Consider the following 24,284-nt stretch of genomic DNA (forward strand, 5'->3'; position numbering starts at 1 on the left):
TTTAACTATAAAACTTTTATATTAAATTTAATTTTTTACTTTAATGTAAGGCAGTTGTTTTAAAAATAAACAGATGGAGACAATCTGATATTAAAATGAAACATCAAGTAATTTCTTTGTACAAATGTTGAAAGAGAAAAATTAATAAGAGGACGGTTCGGAAAGTTATCTCCATTGTAACATACAATGTACTGCATTGTACTAGTGCATCACTAGTGTTAGTGGCGTTGCCATTGACACATCATGTACTCTCTGAATCAGTGCAATTCCAGCTGTGTCAATGTGAGCAGTGTACTTTAACCTGTTTGCTAGTTATAACCTAAAAACATGAGCGCTGCAGTAGAAAATCCCACGAAATGAGAGGTGCATGCTGCTATAAGATTTCTTTGGGCACAAAATGTTTCAGCAGCAGACATTTATTGTCAGTTGTGAACTGTGTATGGCCCAAATGTTACGAGTGATAGTGTAGTGCAGCAATGGTTTCAATTTTAAAAAATGGAAAGCCAAACTTCCAGGAAGAAGAAAAGAGCGATAGGCCTTCGGTTGTGAGTGATAATCTTGTCAGTGAAATTGACAAAAAAGTGATAATCGAAGAGTCACCATCTCTGAACTTCCTGAACAATTCCCACAAATTTCTCATATGGTTTTGTATGAGTTTGTCACTGATAGATTGGGCTACCAAAAGTTCTGTGCTTGACGGGTTCCAAAAATGCTCACAGAGATCCATTGAACCAAACAAATGGGATCTGCCACAGTGCTTGAAGAGCTCAAGAACTTCTAAATCAATTCCAGTTACACAGTTTTGATCATTCCCCTTACAATCTGGATTTGCCGCCAAGTTTCTTCAATCACATGAAGAAATGGCTTGCATCGCAGCACTTCAATGATGAGAACAAACTTCAAAATGTCATGAAAGGTTGGCTAGGTATCCAGGCGGTTGAATTTTATGAAGGTATTTGTAAATTAGTAAAATACTATGACAAGGTTGTAGTTGATAGTGCTACGACAAGCTGCAGTTTTAAATTGTACATAATAAAATAAACATTATGTTTTATTATTACTACAAAAACAATCAAATATTTTTATTTCAATAAAATCACATAAAAGAGATTTTTAGTCTTGCAATTTCCATGTTTTCATCTGGGACAAACAAAACATGGTCACTGCAGGCAAATGTTATGATTACAGAGTTCTAGTGCTATAATATAAATGTCATTTACAGTAAAATAGTATTATTGAATTGTGGTGATCTTTTTAATTATGGCTTGAATAAAGTCAATTTACAAAAAAGAGGTTGAGAAAGTTGAAGTAAATGACGCTCATTTACATTGTGTTTTAAACAGTACAAAGTATATTAAAATATTACGAGAGGTTGCTGAAGTGTAATGCATTGTTACTCATAACTTACAAAAACGAAAAGAGATAGCCGAATGAAATAAATGTTGTAAATAAGTACATTTTATTTTCTACAAGAATTTATTTTTCCACGTAGTTACCATTTACAGCCACACATTTCTCCCAATGGTGAACCAGTTTTCTCAATCTGTCAATGAAGAATGCTGGCAGTTTTTTCTTGATCCATGATCTCAATGTGTCTTTAAATTCATCATCCATGGTGAAATGAATACCCTTAAGATATAATTGCAGAAAAAAGTGAAAATCCCAGAGGGTGCCAAATCAATGGCCTTTTTCCAGACAGACAGGTAATGACTGACGATGGGAATGATAGAGAGATTTTCCAACCCCTTTTACACAAGAGGAATTATTGGATGCAATGACACATGCCCTTAAGGAAGGTGTCGGGCCTAGACCGGTTGCCAAACTTGGTGATAAGGGTGGCGGTCTGGACTGCTCCAGATGTATTTCTTGAGGTATATAATGCTTGTCTCGCAGAGGAGATATTCCCCCACAGGTGGAAATACCAGCAGCTGGTGTTAGTCCTCAAACTGGGGAGGAACCCAGCTTTATCCTCCACATACTGGCCGTTGGCCATGATAGACGCCCTAGCGAAAGTGCTGGAATGTACCCCTGATAAAACAGAGATGTTAGCAATTTCTTTCGCCAAGGGATGCCTGAAGCTGAGATTCACTTTGGAGGGAAGACGGATCGAAGCCACAGTTGCGATTACATATCTCAGGGTCTGGTCAACAAGAGGCTCTGGTATGGAACACAGGCCATCGAGGTGGCTGCCAAAGTGGAGAAGACGACGAGGTTGGTTGCCGGTCTCCTACCCAACTGCACTGGCCCCTACTGGCGGGGGTTGCATAGACCACAATGTTGTATGGGACTGAATTGTGGGGAAGCATCACTAAGTATGCTAATTTTTAGGGTGACTCGAGGCTTCACACAGGAGATGCTGTTTACTGATAATCTGCGCTTATCACACAGTTTTTAAGGAGGCAGCCGAGGTCTTCACTGGCCTTTTACCTATAGACCTGCTGACTGAGCAAAGAAAGAGACTCTGAGCATTGGGACCTCTAACTCCTGCCGATAAGGGGAGAACTTCTGCTGATATTGAAGAGGAGTTGTTAGGAATCTGACAAAGCAGGTGGGACGAGGGGACAAAAGGGCGATGGATGCACCACATTGTTGAAGATATTAGAAGCTGGTATCAAAGGACTTATAGCTCGCTGGGTTACTATTTATCGTAGTTTCTGGCAGGCCATGGAGGCTATAGAGCTTACTTGTACTGATTCTGTTTGGACCACACGGACCTTTGTCCCATGTGTGCTGAGGAGAAGACCCTTCCCCTCTACATGTTTATTTTAGTTGTACATGATTTGAGAATGAATGCCAAGAGATGTGGAAGCCTTGGGTGCAGAGTTCACGTTTAATTTAGAAGACACTCAGAGAATTATGATGAAAGAACCCCTTGAATGGAAGGCTATAGAGGACTATGATACGAAAGTGAATGACACATTACATGCCTCGGAGGAAGCTCGACGCCGGAGGGTGCTGGGCCGGACAGGCCCGTGGCTGAGCACTTAGAGCCCCCTGACCGTGTGAGGGTTGTCTTCGCAAAATGAGGTCGCGGGCACTCCGCATACAGACATCTGATGGATGAATACTTCCCCTGTCAGAAGTAATGCTCCAAGAATAGTTCCAGAAAGGGGAAGGAAAAAAAACAAGAGGGTGTCAAATCTGTGAGTGTGGAAGGATTGAAATAGGTTCAAATTTCTTTGAGTGCATGAACATATCTCACACCAGCCCAGTTATACTCTCAATTAATATGCCTACATTTCATATGCCTACCTGGATGGCAAAGTGTTGTTGAGTGATGTGACAATCATTTTGAATCAATAGGGCCATCTACTTTTGATGCTCATCGGTCACAGAAATTGGTCGACCACTGCAAGGTTCATCCTCAATATTAGCTTTATTAGTTTTTGATGCATAGATTTTATTACCCAACTACTCACAGTGCTTCAATTAACAGTTTCATCACCATAAATGACTTCTAGATGACGATAAATGTCACTAGCATTCACACCTGTTAAAAATTCAATTACTCCACATTGTTTTTAACATGTTAACATAGCATGTGTACTTGACTCCTTAACAACACTGATGGACAGAAAGTGAGAGGGTATCGTTTAACGAGTTTTGGTACGTAGTAGTAGAAGAATTGAACTACAAAACAGGCAGCACCTGTTGCTTTGCATTACATTTTGCTCACTTGCTACGTTTCAGTGTGCAACACATTTCAGCTGCCCTTCACCCATTGTATAATACTAATGTCATCTATAGTAAATTTTTGAATTGTACTGAATACAATACTATCAACAACTTTGACTGAAGTCACCTGAGTCAATAAAATAATGTCTTGACTGAACAACATTCTTTTTAGAATTAAAGAATGTTCCTAACAAATTTTTTCAATTATAATTTGAAGAAAGTTGAGTCAGAAACAAAGGCTAAACGATAAACAATGAATGATTTAACAAATGTAAGTATGTGACATTCATTTATTATGTATTTAAAACAGTATAAAGTATGTTTAAATATTATAAATAACTACTCTTCCAAAGGCCTTTTAAATATAATTATTAGCACCTTCCTCATTCTGTCTGGAATTCTCGAAGGCCACTGAATTTCAGAATTCCTACCGATCCTACCACCCATCAGAATGTTCATTTAAAAAGTTCCTTACTGACTGAGCAGGAACATCATGTTTCTGTAAAATGGCAGTTAATCTTTATCAGGTCAGTGGTCTGTAATTTCCTTATAAAAGTGGAAATTTTCTTTACATCAAAAATACTTGTCCTGAGATCTATTACTCATGTAAATGACATATTCATCAAAGAAAAATGCTGGTCTCCATAACTGGGAATTTGGAAAACGCCTTATAATAGCTTTGTAAAAAGTTTCCCTAAAAGACACGTCTTGGTCAGAAAGGTAATTAATACAAGCAGGCTTAAAGAGTTTAAACCAGTATCTCCTCATTATTTTCTTAAGTGTCAAATAGGGAATATTTAGCTCTGAAGACGGTTTCCTGGTTGATTTAGAGGAGATCGTAAACAAGATTCCTCAACAACAACAAGGCTAATCAACTTAGAGGAAGAACATCCCAATCGCTTCAAATCAAGGACAGACCCGGTAGAAAAGATTTCATCCTGATTTTTGGTATGTTATTACTGATAGAGCTCTTTACAAAAATGCTGAACAAATCTGTCTCATGTTTTCATTTGCATTTAGATAATTATGTACCCATACGCCAACAACAAATCTTTCTTAAATTGAATGCTCACTTATGCCTGCCATTTTAATTTTAACATTGCATAAATCGAAATTTCACTGAACACGTGAAAATAACATAAACTTCTAATAAACCCGCTCTTTGTTCATTAAATGAAATCAGCCACCTTGATTATGTACAATGTTACCAACCTGTATGTTATTATATAATGGAAAGGGACTACTAGCCACTGTAGAAAACTTTATTATCAATTTTTGTGCAAAATTTTATTCTATTATAAAACATCTCTTTTCAAAAAGTGATGATGTAAAACTTTTAACCTGTAAGTAACAAGTTTAGCTTAACATATCATCAAAATAAACTAACAATACAGAAACAGAGGAAAACATTGAGAAAATTAACAGTAAATAATCAAGATTTTCTATTTAAATTACCTTACTCATCTCACTGTTATCCATATTAAGAGCACATTTCATAAGATGATAAGCTTCACAGATAAGTTGCATATCACCATATTCAATACCATTATGAACCATTTTAACAAAGTGACCAGCACCGCCATCTCCAACCCAATCACAGCAAGGTTCATTATCAGCTTTAGCCGCAATTCCCTATTAACAAAATATTGTAAAGCTTAAATATGAAAAAGTGACAAAAAAATAATATACCGGTACAAAAAAAAAAAAAAATTATAAATTGTATTTTTCAAATATATAATCAATGCAGATATAAAATAGAAGATCTTGAATATATTGACATATTTAACCAGTGAAATTAATCCATAAATCAATTAGTAAATCAACACTTATAAAAAAAAATCCACAAATCAATCTTGTAAATACTCCATTCCCTTTTATCTTAAATTACTTTTTACAGCAATATTAGTAATGAATGAATAGTAATAGTAATTGAATGCATTTAAGATTCCTTTTCTCCAGGCTGTGTCATATGCTTTTCATATATTGAAAACTAAATCAACCAGGCATTGGCGAAGTAAGAAGGTATTTTGGATATTAGATTCCTGGGCAACTACAAAATCGATAGATGATTTACCTTGGTGGAAACCGCACTGTTTGAGAGCAATTAGGACGTTTATTTCACGGTACCACACTAGACAAAAGGTTTACCATTCATTCCATCAGCTTGGATAGGGTACTAGTCAAGGAGGTAGGATGATCGGTAACTTGAAGGGTATGATTCATCTTTACCAGGTTTCAGTATGGAAATCACCATTGCTTCTGACCAAGAATTTGGAAAAACCTGGTCAGAAAATATTTTATTGTAAACAGACAGAAGATGTCGCAATACAGTATCTCAGAGATGAGATAACATACAAAGCCTGATATTATCATTTCCAGGTAAAGTGTACTTGAAGACATACACTTTGAATAATTAAAAGAAAAAGGAACTCATCAAAAAAAAAAAGGAATGTTTAATTTACTTTGTTAGTCTCCAATAACAAATGGGATACTTTCTACCTGCAACTTACACCTCATAAATTTAGGATAATATGATGTTTTACAGGAAACTGACATAAAGGTATTTCCAAATGTTTACCACCACAATTGGCAAAGAGATGAGGATGCTGTTGTTTTCCAGTCCAACTGGAAATGGACTCTGTCCTGATCCATACATGACCAAACTTTTCTGAAAAATGGTATCAACATAATTTAGTCACAATTTTCATTTATCACACCAAAATACTCTATGGCATACAGATCTCACATTCCAGAAGGCGCAGAACAATACTGTGGTAGGCCTTCGACTGAAATTACCTAAAGCCCTGCGATAATTCCTGAGTGTGTATTCCTGCTGCCTTCATCCCACCAACAGACAACAGGCTACCTTGACTTTCCAGATGTTAGAAGGATAAATTCAATTGGACTAGTAAGTATTTGGTTTGTAAAAATAGCTAGTTGGTGGATTGTGCAACCGTTCTTGTCATACTGGTCAAAGGAATCTTTGTATCCAATCTACTCTATTTTCCCAACCACCCACCCATCTGTATGGGTGACTCTGAGGTAAATCTCTATTTCTGACTGAGATAATGACTGGTCTGTTATTACTCCCAGAGGTTTTTTAACATGTGTCAGGTAAGACATGGAAGAAGGGATACTGAACACAAGGACAGATCATCCATGAAAATATACCTGATGAAGATCGATGACACAAATGTGTATGACCCACCGTTCAAAAAGCAAAGATTCAAGTTCTACATCAGTAGATCAATTATAGTACCTTGAGAAGAACATGATGATGAGCCCAATGAGTAATCATGGGCATTGAAATCGCCAGTTATTAGGCAGGACAGGAATCTGTGATAACAAACTGGACAGATCATCCTCAATGACATTGGAATTTCGGGAAGATATAAGTTCCAGAGATTAATTTTAAATGGTGCCAATAGCTTCACTGCCACTGCAGGGATGGTTGTAGCCACTGGAATCCACATGGCTGATACATCTTCCTTTAGGAAAATAGGCACATTCCCACATCTTCTACTTTCAGTTTGATGACTGCATCTTTCACAGACATAGCTGAAAAGATACTTCATCCTGGTGACTGAGGTGAGTTTCCTGCACACATACCAATGAACTTTCTTCCTTTATTAGGATTTCAATATCCTCAAGGCAAGAACAAAAACCACAAACATTCCACTGAATAATATTTATACCCATAAAAAATTCTTTTTTCCTGTTATTTCTAAAAATTTTGCATGAAGATTACTTATGAAATATTATCTGATTTTTTATTTTATAAGCTTTAGGAAGTGCTTTGCTTCTTTGAGCACTTCATCTTCCACCTTATCCTCGTAGAAACCTAAGATGGTGGAAGGAACTTGGAAGCCTGGGAGAACGAAGATACCATGCCAGGTGATGATGTTTTAATACCAAGATCACAGGGATAGTGGTAGTTTGCAGCATAATCAGTACAGCAGGAATGTGGTGGTGCACTGACTGAAGTCGTTTTAGGTAAATCATTATCAGTCTATCTAGAAGAAGTTATCTTCTTGACAAGCAATACTGAGTACTGATAATACTTTATTGAGTACCGACAATAGCAGCCGTGAGGGACTTGGTCTGATAAAGTTCTACCATTTTGCTCAGTTCTTTGCACAAAACACATTTTTTCTCTTTGTATAATGTTATAGAGGACCTGGACAAAATAAACACTAAGTATACAGGAATCATCAAGCAGAGGGATTTTCTATATTCCCGACAAGCCACAGCAAAGGACAATATCTGCTCAGAACAGATCATTAATACAGCCTTTTCTTTCTTATAAAGGAGGCATTACTGAGATCTTGCTAAGTGTGGATCTTTATAAAAAAAAATGAAATTTTTCCATTTCAGCACATGTGCTATCATCATGTTCCATATAGCTGCAACACACACAAACTTGTTCCTTTGAGCAAAACCAATTTTTGTGTGACCTAAACCCTGACCTTGGAAACAGAATCTGGGATTTGGTATATACAACTGCACATGGACACAGAGGAACCTGATTCTTACTCGCTCAGGAACAATTGAAAAAGAAAAGGTTAGAATAAGTGATAAGTTGGAACATCAACACCATTTTCCTTCCTTATAATCCTCTGTGCAGAAGTGACTGACTGCAGTGATAGCTCTTCCAAAATCTCTGATAATTCAATATCAGTCAAATGTGGCTCTACTACTTCATCCTTCCCTGTGTACCTAAGGGCTAGAAGCTTCTGACTGTTTGTCATTACATACTTTCACAAAATTAACTTATCAAAAGGGCATCACACCTAAATTTTTTATAGACTTCAGAGAGCCACAAGCTGCTGTGACACACTTGTTTATTATAAAGGGAGAAACCTTTGCCGAGGATTTATCTTCTTGCTTATACTTCATTACAAGAAAATGGATATTTGATAACTTGACATTCTCTATTAAAACGTCTCTCATTTCCTTATCTCTCAACACATCTTTGGGTGACGAGGGTGGGAGTCTTTTTAAACTACTGGATTGTTTGGTTTTTTCAAGTGGACCAACAACCACCAAAAGATTGTTATTTGGGACTGACATTCAGTTCCCGTGAGTACTGGCGATTGAATGGGCCACTCCAGCAGAGTGCACATGTACTGGAGCTAGGACTGCATATAACTGGGTTCACACTGGTGCCCAGAGGACATTGTAAGAGGCTCACTATGTAGAGCCATCACCCATCAGCATGATAGTTACCACTTTCGGTTATGATTGCGTTTCATAAGGTGTTATAACATCACCAATTGTAAGTGTAAGAAGAGACGGTGAAAGATATTGTTGTATTGCTGTGGAAAGATATATGTTACAATTTGTATAGTGTGTGTGGTGTGGTGTATGTGTACAGTGAAAAAGATTCTGCAGCTCAAAGTGTAGTGAGAAGAAACGCTGTCCAATCATCAATGTTTACGCCATTGGCGTAAAGTCGTTTTATTCCAATGAATTCAAGGTTATGGTCGAGTCTTATAATTTACAGGCTTGGTAATTTATTTTGCATTTTTGTAAGGCTTATCTAGGTGTATTTTTAAATAGGTTATTTGGATTTATTTTCGATATCAATTTCTCTCAGGCTCCAGCTTGTCTGACTATTGTATCATCGCATTGGTGTTAGCTTATTTATATCACGCATTATTTCATTACTGTTTAGTCTTAATGTATATATTAGGATTAGTGTTTTTTTATTCTCAACCAATTTCAATATTGTCATAGTTCCTAGAAGTCTATTTCTCTTTGTCAGCCCTGATGTCATTTGAATACTTGCGTATTCAGAAATTATTTTTATCAGTCTTACGTAATTCTTTAGTGGACTGCTCGCTTAAATAATTTTTGTTATATCTTCGTTCTCGAATTCCACACCGTTTCTCTAATCGTTCTCATACTAACACTAAGACACTACTCTTGTTGTTAACACACACACACACTCTTCTGTCCATTGCTTTGTTCGCTTCCCCTACTTCTCACCAACGCCAGCCTTTATTCATTCTAGTTCGGACTAGAACATTCACGTTCTGCGGATCCTGGTCCTCTTGGAGGGCCAGGCTTTGATGTTTTCTTTCTTTCACTTAATGTTAATACTTTCGTTATCTTCGCACTTATAAACGTTGCGGTATTTCTCTGTTAAAATATTTTCTAATTCTATTCATCAGTTTTTCGTGATTTCACAGTTTTCTATGTTCGTCCAGCCTCGTTTCTTCGTTAAGTTATTCTTCAAATTCTACATTACTTCTCTGTGGAAAGTGCTTCGATTACTACAAGCTGTCAATTCTGTAGACGCCAAAATTTTCTCCAGCTTCTTATTACAATTTCAGTGAAGCAGAATTTCTTCAAATTCGTTGCTACACATTTCAGACGCCCAGTCTTGCTCAACCTCGAAGTCACATTCTCACCACTGTATTCCTGATACACCACGGCGGACTACGCCCAGGAATTTACTGTATATATTCGTTTTACCTTCATTCACGAGTTCGTCTCTTACTAATATTTGTGTGCTACAGGCAAGTTCAGTTTTTCATTACTTATTACGTTAAACCGTTATGTTATCATTAAAATTTGTGGAACATTCAGTTCATCATACCTATGCCTTTCAAGTTTCAATTTCACTTAAGTACAGTCACGACAGGTTACTTACATAAGGTTGTCATTGTTCATCTGCAACCATTTCACGTGCTTTATTAATTTCAATTCTGTAGTTATGATAATTAACTCTACAATTAATTTCAATGCGATTCTATTGTAATTAACTCTTTATTTTTATGTTTACTTATCACAATTTGATTATTGTTATTAACTCTTTTTGTACTAGAATCATTGTGGCCTTTTTTTCTACACTAAACTAGAATTACATGTATTAATTATTTAACGTTAAGTTTGTTGATGTTCTTAATTCAGAAAAGGCCAGTGCCAATTAAGATTTATTGTAATTCATTTATCTAAGTTAATGACATCCGTTCATTGCTATTTGTCACATTATAGTATATGTCAGTAGTACAACTGTTTGCCAGTTACATTTTTCTATTGATATTATGTTTTTTCTAAATTTACAATTAAAATTAAGGTGTTTCATGTTCTCTTGTTTTTCAGGCTTTGTCAAAAATGTATATTGTGAAAATCTGTATTTAAAAGTGTATATTCATGTATTTCTTTTTTCATTTAACATCATTGTTCATATGCTGATTTCAGTTGATATTCTAATGTATCATTAAATTATGTTATTTTCATAATTTCTTTTTAGTTTTTAAGGTTATGATTTAACATAAGTTCAGTTGTTCTTCTTTCTCATTAAAGTCCAATTTCTATTGGCAAATACGAGCTGTGTTTTTTTTTTTTAGTTAACTTTACCCAACAATCAAAGTTTTAAAGAGTAAGACACCCCATTGGGAATATAACTGTAGAGATGGAGGTATCAGTTCTTTAATTACTAACTACAGCTGAAATAATCATCAAAACATGATATTTCATAAGAATTAAAGCAGGTTGTAACACAAGTTAAGAACATATTTTGTTGTTAACACTGGGAAAATCTGACATATTTAATAGAAAAAGACTGTTTTCCCATGTAATTCCAGCATAGATAATCTATAAAGATATCATTTAACAAGATATTTATAGTAACCTCTATTATAAAATATACGTTATAAATTTATTCATAAACAATTATCATTAATGATATTACAAATCATACTTCAAATATAGAAAAATTGTATAACCTGTATAATTAACATACTGCTTACTTCAGTTAAATAACTGTCATTACTTCCTGTGGAAATAAGAAATCAATTAAATAATAAGCCAAAATGAAAGGTCAAGTTTACTCTAAAACAGCAGTTAACTCATCAAATAAATTGACCTTGAGCTGAATGATTATGTAGAAAACATATTTCATAGATTAAAATTTTATGATAATAAAAACAATAATAATGATAAATTCATTATACGAACAGAAATTAATACAAGGGGCATATATCGGAATATAGATTCATTTGTAAATGTGTACTTTAAATAAGTAACAAATGCGTAAAAATGTAATATATATTACAATATTGCATAAAAATTTATTTTATTATGTTTACTAGAGTACATATACCATAAAATCTAACAAGGGGAAAACACAAACAAATAATTTATAACTGTTCCCAACTGACAATTTCTAATTTAAACAAAATTTGAACAATTGGATATGATCAGAGTATGAACATTTGATAATCAAATTGAATGAATTAATAATGCCTTTTCAAAGTATAGTCTGCATTATATATATGTATACATATATATATATATATATATATAAAACTGAATACATAATTACCTGGAAGATCGGTTTAATTGCTGGCCAAGCAGCTGGATTTCCACCCGGCATAAGAGAAGGTCCATAACGTGCACCATCTTCACCACCAGATACACCAGAACCAACAAATAATATTCCTTTTTCAGCACATTCTTTAACTCTCCTTGTTGTATCTACATATTCTGAATTACCACCATCAATGATAATATCACCCTTCTCCAATAAAGGCACCAATTTAATAATAAAATCATCAACTGCAGAACCAGCTACAATTAAAAATAATTAAATTTTAAAAAAAGAAACATAAAAAACATTTTAATGAACATTAATAAATGTTTTTATAAAACAGATTCTTCTATGTTTAGCCTAAATTGATTATAACTTGGGCAGATAAACTTCATGATCTAATAAAGAGATTATGTTACAATAACAATCAAGTCATGAAAACCACAATCTTCATTTCAATTAACTGAGAATAAGTTGTAACTATGATATTTTTCAAAATTGACTTCCAACTGGCTATTAAAAATAAACGAGTTGCCATTATAAGACTAATTCACATAGTCTCCAGCAATCTATAATCTTACAGCAAACCAGATACTATCCATTCTATTTAATACTAGTGAAACAGCAATCAATTAAATATGAAACCCATAATAGTTTCAATGTTTTCTTAAGTGCACATATGACTTTATTACATGTAATTAAGTACTTAAATATCTATACATATATAAATTTTATAAATATATGAGAAAGTTTGTCTTTTGTTTGTTTGTTTGCAATAGCATCATCAAGCGAGAACTAATTGACAGATTGCTTTCAAATTTTCAAGATATATTTGTGTTATCCCGTGGAAGGTTTTAAGTCATAGATTGAGGCCCTATCGATCGATTATCCCTTGGAGATGAAGTTATGAATTTCAAGGTACTGATAGCAGAAAAAAAATTAATCCTTTACTCCATTACATTTCTGCACCATGGCAACAGAAATATAAAAAAGTAAAGTGGCTAATTCATTTTTCTTTAATGAATATCTGTAAAATATTTAATATTCAGAATACTATAATTACTATTATTCTGTCTTTTGTAATTTAGATTTTTGTTTTTAAGTATTTGTAAAGTTTGTATACTTCCTTCTTTATTGTTTCTTCCTCTCTTTTCTTTTTATGCACATAAAAAGAAGCTCCCTGGCTAGATAGTTGGGGCAAGCAAAGCGAGCCCTGATTAGCTAGTATATGTACTATGTACATGTTAACTATTAGACATTTCAACTTACACACACGCGCATGCGAGGGCTGTTTTTCCAACATCCAATTGTGTATCTAAATAAACAAGATATGCAGGAGCCAGGTCTGCCCCATATCGTGCAATTGCACCACCCCCCACCACAATCTCTGCCATTGCCAGCTCCATTGCATAAGTCGTAGCCAAGTTGTGGGCAAGGCAAAGGTGAAAACTTTATGAGTAATGGTAGTGTAGGAAAGTGTAGGAAATTTAAAGAAGGGCAAATGGATGTCCATGACAAAGATGGGCCAGAACAAAAGTCTGTCACTACTGTAGGCCTGGTTGAGAGTGCTGATGATTTTGTCTGTGACAAACAGAGATTTACATTACAATAAGTGAACTTTCTGCAGAAATCCCAGAAATTTCAAGTTCTTCTCTGTACACAATGGTGACTAAAGATCTAGGATACTGGAAGCTGTGTGCACATTGGCTCCCAAAAATGCTGATTGACAATCACAAAATGTAGCGAATGGTGTCAGCCTTAACGTTTCTCACGCATTACAATAATGAGGGGAAAGAGTTTTTAAAGTATATCATTACTGGTGATGAGACTTGGATTCCGTATGACAATCCAGAAACCAAAGAACTGTCTACACAGTGAATGCATACTTTTTCTCCAAACAAGCCGAAAAAGTTCAAACAGATAATGAGTAACAGGAAAACAATGGCTACAGTTTTTGATATCATAAAGGTGTCTTCTTGGTGGACTTTAATGGAACAAAGGACAACAATAACAAAGGAAGTTTATTGTTATCTTTATGTCGCTTCCACAGAGTGAACCAGAACAAATGAAGAGGCTTGCTCTCGTCCAGAGTGGTCATGACAATGCATGACCGCACTGTACTAACATGACACATGACTTTCTCAAACAATTCAACTTGGAAGTTTTTGACCATCCACTTTATACCCCAGACCTAGCAGCTAGCGACTTTGACCTCTTTCAAGAATTGAAGGCATGGTTAGGCAGACAACACTTTGCCACCAACAAAGAACATCAGGAAGCTGTCAAGACCTTACCTCACTGGCAGCAAACTTCTTTGAAAAGGGCATCAGAAAGCTGGTGTCACAATATGACAAATCCCTCAATCGTTTTGGTGATTATGTAGAAAAATAAGGTAGAAACTACTCAACTTTTGGTAATACAATCATTTTGTTATGTCAATTTTTTTACAGCCCATTGGAGGTTGGAAAAACACAATCATATACAAGGCATATTCATAAAGTAAGAGCCATCGGCTTATATTTAAATATTAGCAGGTCTGAACACAGTCCATTTATACAAGTTGCATTTAGGTCCATCTATCAGCTATTTGCATAGCCACTGCAGTTGTTTTGAAACAGTAGTCGTTTGCCTGCCAGTGAATGCAGATCGAAGTGCTGCAACAATCATTTCTCCCGCCAATTAAGAAGTGCCCACTGTGATTCAGTTTTTGTGCACAAAAGGATCTTCAGCTGCTGAAATTCACTGGGAGTTGTGCCTAGTGTATGGATCTGCAGTAATGAGTGAAGGAAACGTTAAACAATGGTGTTGAGACTTTAAAAATGGCTGTACAAATGTGCATGATGAAGAGCAGAGTGGCAAGACCAGTATTCTGACAAAATTGTTGAAGTGAACTGAAAACTGCGATATGATCGACGATTGACAATTAGTGTTCTGGCTGATGAATTTCGCATGTTGGATGCACCTCTATCTACACGATTGTCACAGAAAAGCTCGGGTATCACAAATTAGGTGGATACTGAAAATGCTCACCAACGAACACAAAAAGTAAAGAATGTGCAGTAGACGAGCGTTTTTGGATCACTATCGACAAGATAGAGAGGTTTATTTTCACACACTGTTATGGGCGATGAGACGTGGATATCCTACACCAACGCAGAATCGAAACAACAGTCAATGCAGTGGCACCATTCAAGTTCTACAAAACTGAAACGGTTTAAGCAACCTCTGTACTCGGGTCAAAAAATGTTGGTTACCGTTTTGATTGATTTCACAGAAAAAGGATCAACAATTACAGCTGACGTGTACTGCAAAACGCTCACCAAACTGAGACGTGCGATCCAAAATTGATGACACAGGAAACTGTTGTCCAGAGTAATTCTCCTTCATGACAACACATGTCCTCACACCACTGCCTAAAGAAGGTAATTAGGGCCAAACAATATGCAACAACAGTATTCTCTTTAGACAATTAAATCAATGAATGACCAATATGCAGATTTAATAGAAATGAGTTTAAAATTTATATTAAAGTGGTGAACATAGTAATTTTTTTTGTTGAGGTTATGATAAAGAAATGTTTTAACAATATATTAAGTATTAGTAAAAAAAAAAAAAAAAATACATTTAACTGTAGTAAGTATTTTTATTCTTTTATAATAATAAAACAAACAAAATGTGTTAAAAAGGTATAGAAAGAAAGAGAACGAAATACAAAAATAAAATCAAAAGAATTATTTATTCTAATAATACTGATTGTTATGAGATGTAAAAAAAACTTTATCATGTACGGTATCTTTACGTTATCATCATGATCTGATAACGACTGATAAAATAATTAATCCTCAGAAATATCATTAATAATTTCTTATACGCTTAATGCAAACAGATAAAATTATTATTAGTAATCTTAAGTAAACTGCATAAAATAACTATTAATATACCTTTTACAAGCATCATAACTCTCCTTGGTTTCTTGAGAGTTTTAACCATTTCTTCCAACGATTTAGCACCGATAACTTTTGTACCTTTAGCTTCATTCTTAAGAAAAGAATCTACTTTTTCAACCGAACGATTAAATGCACAAACGACAAACCCATGGTCATTCATGTTTAAAATAAGGTTCTGGCCCATAACAGCCAGACCAATAAGTGCAATATCTGCCCTGTAAAAAAGCAAGCAAAAGAGTTAACTTTAAATGTAAAAAATTACTACCAAGCTACATATAACAATTTAACAAATTATAAAATACGATTACATCAAATAATAATATTTATTTATACAACACGTTGGACATCTGATACAAGGTATGAAAGAAATAATAACAAAATTAGTGGAAAACTAAAGATTAAAATAAAGAAGTCAAATTTAAGTTTTAGCACTCAAAGAATAATGTTAATTAAAAAATTAACATCTACCATGACTTAAATTTTCACTTATTTATTAAGCTGATATATCAATATAAAAAGGCATGATGTATTTTCAAAAATGAAAAAAATTTATTACTTATAAATTTATAAGAAGATATTTTCAAGGAATATAAAATTATGTAAATTGACAATAAAATGAACAAAAACTTAAACTTAGTTCTTATAAGGGCAATAATTTAATTAGAAATTATATCAGTTATTCTGGTGACCAAAAAATTATGTCCTACAGAAATTGTAAAATCAAATCTTGACTCTTGTACTTTTGTTGTCGCCAAAAATTCACAAGATTAATGCAGCTTTTTAGAACATACAATTTAATAAAATGAAATCAATTGACTGAAAAATCCCCAAGCTAGAAGTAGTGAGTGACCTTTCAGGTCATAAACCAACCAATAAGACCTAAAAGTTTAACTAACAAAAATTCAAAATAACAATTTAAATGAGTACAATTATTAGGTAAAAGAAAACTTATGTAATTAGAATTATCTATACTCTAGATTATTATCCAAATATATGATGATTTTGACATGCAACAATGAAACCTTAATCACATTCAGCGAAGCTTTTATATATGCTGGTTCTCTTGAAGCTTAGATCTAACTGAATCCTTATTGAATTTGAATACCATACATTTTTAGGAGTTAATGGATTAACAATAAAAAAAAACCCTAATTTGATCAGAAATAAGATATCAAATACCCAACAAACTGTGTTTTCTGATAATTGTAAGGAAACTAAAACTAGAAGATTAGCTAAAAAAAAATTAAAACAAAAGCTATTAGGGTACCTGGTAGTACATCCTGATAATGACTTTTAAAAAACCAAACACACCAGTAAATAAGAGAAAAAACTAATACAGTAATTTAAAAAAATAATTATACATTTAAGAAGCTAAGGTTCCTTTTATAAATTTCACTAATTAATAAGAAAATTCTTGTTAACAAAATGTGTTATTGCATAAACATTATTCTCTAATTTTAATAATTATATAATTCTTATTTTAATTAAAACTAGCCCATCAGGCTCTGCCCCTGGACCCTCAATGCGTTCGTATCCTCATATTTGTGACAATATTAAGTTATAGAACAATTTTAAGAAAAGAAATATTAGTGTGTAGGGGATATTTTTCTGAACACTTTGGTGATTTTATACTTAAAATAGGCTAAGAAGCGAGTATATATGGAAATTTAATAGTTTTTAATAGAAATATAATGTTTAACGCTAGCAATATTGATAATAGGATGTTGGCTTAGGGACGCCGTCTTGTTCGTTTAGTCTTAAGCGTGTTCGTTTGAGGTCGTGTTTAGTTTCCAGTCCAGCAGCTGTTATTGGCGCAGAGCGGACAACGTGATTGGTGCAGGGCGGACCGTGAGATGCACCGGGTGGCTGCGCAAAAATGAATCTCTCCGTTAAATAAAAAAATATTTTTTTTACTGCTATATATTAACGAAATCCCTTTCTTTTATTATGAAATAAAATAAATTAAATTAATAAATAATAATTATAATAAATAAATAAAAAATACAAATAAAAGCAAATCTACGCATAGAAATGAAATTAAATAATCTGAAATGAATTGACATCGGCCTGTTTCTAGCGGGAGAGAGTCGTGGCGGGAGATTTATGCAGCCGACCAGCTGCATACATTGGTTTGCTCTGCGCCAATAGCAGCTAAAATAAAAATCTACTGTATACACCACATGACTTCCTTGTACGCCTATTAAATTACAAATAGATATTTTTTTTTTAAATTAAAAGTACATAAAATTTTATTTCGCTAATAACTTCTGATTTTTTTCATATTTTTTTCTTTTTATTGTTATTACTGAATTATTATTTACAAAAAGTTTTTAATAAATATTTAAATTTATTATTAATAAATCAATATATTTAAATTAAAAAAAAAACTACAAAAAGGAGATGAAATCTGATTCGAACCGATGTGCCTTCCCCTTGTAAGACCAAATATTTCATTAATTAAAATTTTATTTGGCTATAACTCTGGAACCAATGAAAATAAATACCAATTATGATATACCGTTGAAAAGCTCTCAATGAAGGCTGATTACTGCAGTTAAGAAAAAGTCCAAAATCCAAAAAAATTGGATTTTGGGTTTTTTTGGACACTTTTGGTCCAGTCGATTGAAATCAAAATAGGAAGTACACAACTAGATGTTACAACAGTGCTAAATCCAAAATTTCAACATCCTATGGCTAATCGTTTTTGAGTAATCCGAGATACATACGTACAAACTATTCACACCGAAACTAGTCAAAATGGATATTTCCGTTGAAATCTGAAAACCGAAATTTTTCGCGATTACAGAACTTCCTTTATTTCATACACAGAAGTAAAAATGAGGACGTAAAACAAGCAAACAAACAAACACACGCACCATAATTTTTTATAGAGAGTGAAATTTAACAATAACTTTAGCTATTTAAAAATTATTCAATAAATTTAAAAAATACTTTTACAAACAAAATTTTTCTATTTTTTAAAATGTCTAAAAAATATGTTTTTAAAGCCACTTAGAAACCCATTTCAATAAACAGACTGAACATTTCGCTGATATAGATAATAAACTGGTTTTATTTACATAGGTTAAGAATAGATGATACTAGTTCACCTCTAAATACCCTTATGAAAAAAGTTACTTCAGTATTCTGAAAACTGCAGCACTAGTTACATAATAAATTTGACATATAGTTAAATGACAATAATGCAAATAAATGATGAAATATTATAAAATACAAAAAACTTATTTAAAAAAAAAGTAAACAATTTATATTTTAACATATACTTGTAAAATAAAATAAGTATTATCAGAATTAAAACTAGAATAGCTTCTTTTATAAATTAATTCTTTTCTTATTGTATGTGGAAGGAATTTTAAAAACTTACCATATAGTCAAAAACAACTCATAAATAAAGTTAGCTGATAGTTATGAGGCAAGTATGGTTTACATGAAAAAATGGCATCAGAATTTGGGTGGAAAAATGAATAAAAAGAAAAATGTAAGTAATAATAAAAACGTAATGTAAAAAATAATAATAAATAATGTAAGTAAGGATAAAAACACAGAAAATTCTAAAATGTAAGCAAAGATAATTATGACAGGTGCTGATCAGTCATTGAAGTAACAAAAAACAATTTTGAAATAACTTATTAAAAACATTGTATCATATAATTTGGTTGAGTTTGCTTTTCAAACATTTATAAATAATTTTCACTGCTAACCTTCATCGATAAAAACACGGCACACAAAAGTTATGCTGAAAACATCAAAGAGAAACAGTAATTTTGGATAAAATGATTTTTTCCAATTACGACAAAGTTAACTTTTCAAAAATGTTAACACCTAAGGAAGTCTACAAAAGAATGCAATTTTTATTTTGTGATAAGGAAAATTATTTGTTACTCACAATTAAGCTAACAATTTTTAAAATGATATAATTAGTCACGTTTTGTTTTAAAAATAAAAATAATTGGGCAGATAATATTAATCACCATACAAACATACATGCACACATACACACTCACAATAAGTGATCATTGATAATTATTTAAATTTTATAAAAGGAGTTTGCAGTCTAGTGTCAGAACATGTGCACAGGCATGTGTATGTATGTATGTCAATGGTGAGGGGAGACATTGGTTTTCTGAGTATACAGACAAAGAAAAAAAAGAATAAATTATATGTAAAATATACTTTATTCTAACAGTAATAAAAATACCTTTTATGTTTTTTATTATGATTATTAAGGTTATTGATCACGACATATGCAGGATTTCAGCATGTGAATCCAAAAATAAATTTGGTGCAGCTGAACATACTAATACTGTCATTTCTTTTATAAGAAACTTTATTTTGGAAGGTTCTATGTTTAAATATTGGTTAGGTATTGTAGAAAATGTTATTTTTTACTCAGTACAACAAATTCATCTTACTCTCATCTTAAAAAAATAAAAAACAAACTGGTAATCAGAGATAATCCTGCAATTGCTAAAATAAAAAATTAACAATTACTGTAATAATGATAGTACAACCAGCATCGATTAAAAATGCAGTTTCAATATTTAAAAATAGAAAATTTAGAAAACTAAAATTTTCTCACAAACAATAATTCATCTGATATAGCTTGTATTGTTAACTTACTGAAAAACTCAATAAACAATGTGCCCTAGGAGATGTGCTCTAGGAAACTTGTCAGGGTAATAAGATTTGCTTTTTTAAACTTTAGAACCGCATAAAAAACAAGGTAATTAAATTAATAAGAGATGACTACTTTCTTATTTACCCTCAAAATAATTAATTCACCTCAAACCCAGAAACATCAGAAGAATAAAATAACTTGCAATAAAGTAACAAAGATTTAGTACAAAAAATTACTTTTCCTCAAATATCTACATTTTTAGTATGAAAAATATTTAGATTCAATTAAGAACATCTTTGAGTTTCGTAACTTGTATAACTTAAATTAATTAATTAATGCACAACTCAAACAAAATGATGTAAAATACACTAATCATAACTTTCAAGCTATATTATACTATTATTTTTAATTAATACTGAATAACAGAGTCAGTAACTTTTTATAATTGGATGAGAAATTAATTTTTGGGTGTGAAAAAGTCAAAATCTAAACAATATTCAATCACAGGACTTTTTACATGAAAGCCAGAAATATTAACATTCCACAGAGGTGGCCGTAGTGGCAGTTATAACTAACAAATAAATACTTTTAAAAAAAATGAATAACAAAGAAAATAACCAATAAATACAGTTTCAATATCATTCAATAATGTATTTAAATAAATTATTAAATAAAATATACAATGTCAGTAATCTAACAGATTCAGTTATTAGAGATAAAAATTAAATAATATCATGACCTCCCTCTCACTGATGAACTACTGACAAGGTCACCTTGAATCTAATGTATGTTATACTCCGCTGACTTACATGTTTATAACACACATTAATCATTCAGTTCATATTAGATATTTATCGACTCTTTTAATCAATAATTCAATAGGGGTTGAATTATTAGTTAATTCATAAAAGATTACACCAAAAACTTTCCAATAGAAAAGGTAATAACACCAATATATGAATACTATTATAAAATAATTATAATAACACCAACGTAATTCTATGCATCTGAGGAGATCCAGAGAAGTAATATCAGTAGTTTTAATGAAATGTTTATTTTTAAGAAATATTACTCAAATTACAATATACGTATAAATGACACATCTATTTCTATATCAGTAATTACACTTGATTATTTCCTTTGATTAAAGTTCAAGAATAATATGACTTCAGTTGACGAGCTTACATCACAAAGGTTACCTGTGTAATCCTAGAAGATCAAGTTTCCTTGATCTTGAAGAGTCACCTTCAAGGAAACTCAACCGAGTGGTCACAAAACTGACCATAGGAAACATCCCTATTGGTGGACTGCCAAGGTCAATACATTAAGCTGAGCTTGCATGAACGCCAGGCGAAGACTATAGAGAGCCAGTAGGAGGGATGATATCGAACTCTATACTTATTGGCGAGATGAGCTCAAAAGTACAAGATCTTGGGTACCAAACAGGAGAAGTTGAGGGGACTCTGTGATGCCCTCGACGAGGATTTCTGGGGAGATGGTTACAAAATTGTTACCAGAAAATTTGGAAGGCGTTTTCCCGTTCTCAACAGGGCTACTCTATTGAGTTGTGTGGATGCTCTCTTTCCTAGATGGGCTGATACGAACCGCGAGGAAATAGCTGCCACTGACATCCCACTTGTCATCACAAAGACCTTGTAGTGGCCAGTTGTAATATAAAGTGCACTAAGAGCTTGGACGGCGTGCCCCGGGAGGTGGTAGAGCTTGTTGTAAAACTAACTTCATGGTGCATGGTTGATGCATTCAACTATGCCATCATCACCCGGGAATGGTTTCCAGACTTCTAGAAATCCGCCCGGCTTGTGGAAGTCAGGAAGGAGGGGAGGCATGATAGCGAACCAGCATCCTTTAGGCCGATGCCACGTGAGTAAGCTTTTGGAGAGGGTGCTGGTTAATAGGTTCAACCAAGAGCTGGAGGTAATTGGCGGTCTTAGCGACTTCCAACTTGGGTTCCGTAAGGGAAAATGAACAGTAGATGCCATATCTAGTCATGATCAACGTTCGGGCTCAAAGGCGTACGCTTTGATTCCGGCGGTAATCCTGTTTGATGTAAAAAACGTGTTTAACAGTATACCGTGGGACACGATATTCCGGGCACTGAAGAGTCATGGCGTCAGTAACGATCAGATGAGGGAGAGGTACGGATCAGGTTGAGTTGTGGTGTTGAACAGGTTTCAGTCTTGGAGCCAACACTGTGGAATATCGCGTATGATGAAGTCCTTTCCGCCACGCTTCCCGTTGGGGTAGCCCTTACCGAGTTTGTCGACGACTTGGCACTCGTGGTGACAGCAAAGTCGGAACGGGCGGTGATGGACCCTGAGAACGAGGCGATAAACATAATTTTTTCGCGCCTGCAGGAGACTGGGCTTCGGCTTTCGCCGGAGAAGACCCAAATAGTCGTAGTCTCGGGTAGGCGTAAGCTGACCCCAATTTTATTTAGGGTAGGTACCACAGTAGTCCACCCTATCCTGCAGTGAAATACCTACGGGTGTGGATAAATAAAAATGCTACGTTTCAGTCACGTAGAAGTCTCGGTCAAGCCGAAAAACGGCTGCTAAGATCGGTCGGAAAATGGCCAACATAGGGGGGTCCCGGCACATCGAAGGGACTTGTCTCAGGTGGCGCTCTCGAAAGTATTGTATGAAGCCCCAGTCTGGTCCATCGCGCTGCAGAGGGGGAGAACCCGTGCAATTCTTAGCAAGGTGCACAGGGATGTCTCCCTTCGGGTATGCTGTGGGTACAGGAGTATCTCAGACGATGCCGGCGTTATAGTGGCCGAACTTGCGCCCCTGGATCTCCTCGTTCGAAAGAGGGCGATGTACAGGGTGGACGCTCGGACTTCGCTTGTCCGCAAATAGCAGGACAGATGGGATCAGTCGACGAAGGCAGATGGACCTACAGACTGATCCCGAACTTCCAGAGATGACTGTGCCGAAAGTACGGGGAACTAGGGTACGAGTTAACCCATTTCCTTACCGGTCACAGATGTTTCAAGGCACACATACTTATGCGCGCGGACGCCGAGACCCTCAGCGGATTGCGATTACTGTGGGGAGGAAGACACCGCGGACACACGTGTTCGTGTGCGATCGGTTCCTGCAGCGAAGGGAACCATGTGTGGACACTTCAATTATTACGAATAGATTTGGATGTATATGGATCAATATTCTCAACTCAGTTCGTACATGCCGCTGAACACGCGTTAATTGATTGAAACTTCGCTAACCAAAGCACGCACTTAACCTTCTCTTGTGGGATCCACATCTAGACTGACTAAATTGCATTGTGAATCGGCTTGCCTGCACGTGATATTCTGCTGACCTTGGGAGTACATAGAACAAATCTTGGAGATATTTCCTGTCGACTTAGCCTACGTTTAAGAGATTACGACTTGTTTTTCTGAATATGTGTCATGTGGACATTACTTTTGGGTACCTTTAGCCTGGACAACCTGGTATTCTTGCCCATGACAGTCAATGATGACATTAATTTGAAAATTATGATTCTGTAATAACACACTTAACCAAATTACGAAACAAAACTATTTTAAAATGCTAAATTCAAAATGCTTTCAACCATATTTCGAATTCATGCTCAATAAAATGATGCACTTGTTTTCTCACTAGCATCAGCCGGCGTTACTGCTGCCAGGTTTTTTCCAAGTTAGATATACAAAACACACAGAAAA

The 24,284-nt window shown here is 34.3% G+C and overlaps 1 protein-coding gene across 1 annotated transcript in view; it reads right to left on the bottom strand.

Moving 5' to 3' along the window:
* The window catches only part of Pgd (phosphogluconate dehydrogenase), a 44,020-nt gene that overhangs the window by 16,882 nt on the left and 2,854 nt on the right, over positions 1–24,284 (bottom strand). Inside the window, exons 2-4 of the mRNA XM_075355688.1 lie at positions 15,934–16,154; positions 12,008–12,252; positions 5,131–5,307 (exon numbers count right to left, since the gene is read on the bottom strand). Of these exons, the coding sequence (XP_075211803.1) occupies positions 5,131–5,307; positions 12,008–12,252; positions 15,934–16,154 (643 nt within the window). The remainder of the gene's footprint in view (positions 1–5,130; positions 5,308–12,007; positions 12,253–15,933; positions 16,155–24,284) is intronic.

This window comes from Lycorma delicatula, chromosome 2 (genome assembly GCF_047948215.1).
Source record: "Lycorma delicatula isolate Av1 chromosome 2, ASM4794821v1, whole genome shotgun sequence".
Classification (NCBI taxonomy): Eukaryota; Metazoa; Arthropoda; class Insecta; order Hemiptera; family Fulgoridae; genus Lycorma; species Lycorma delicatula.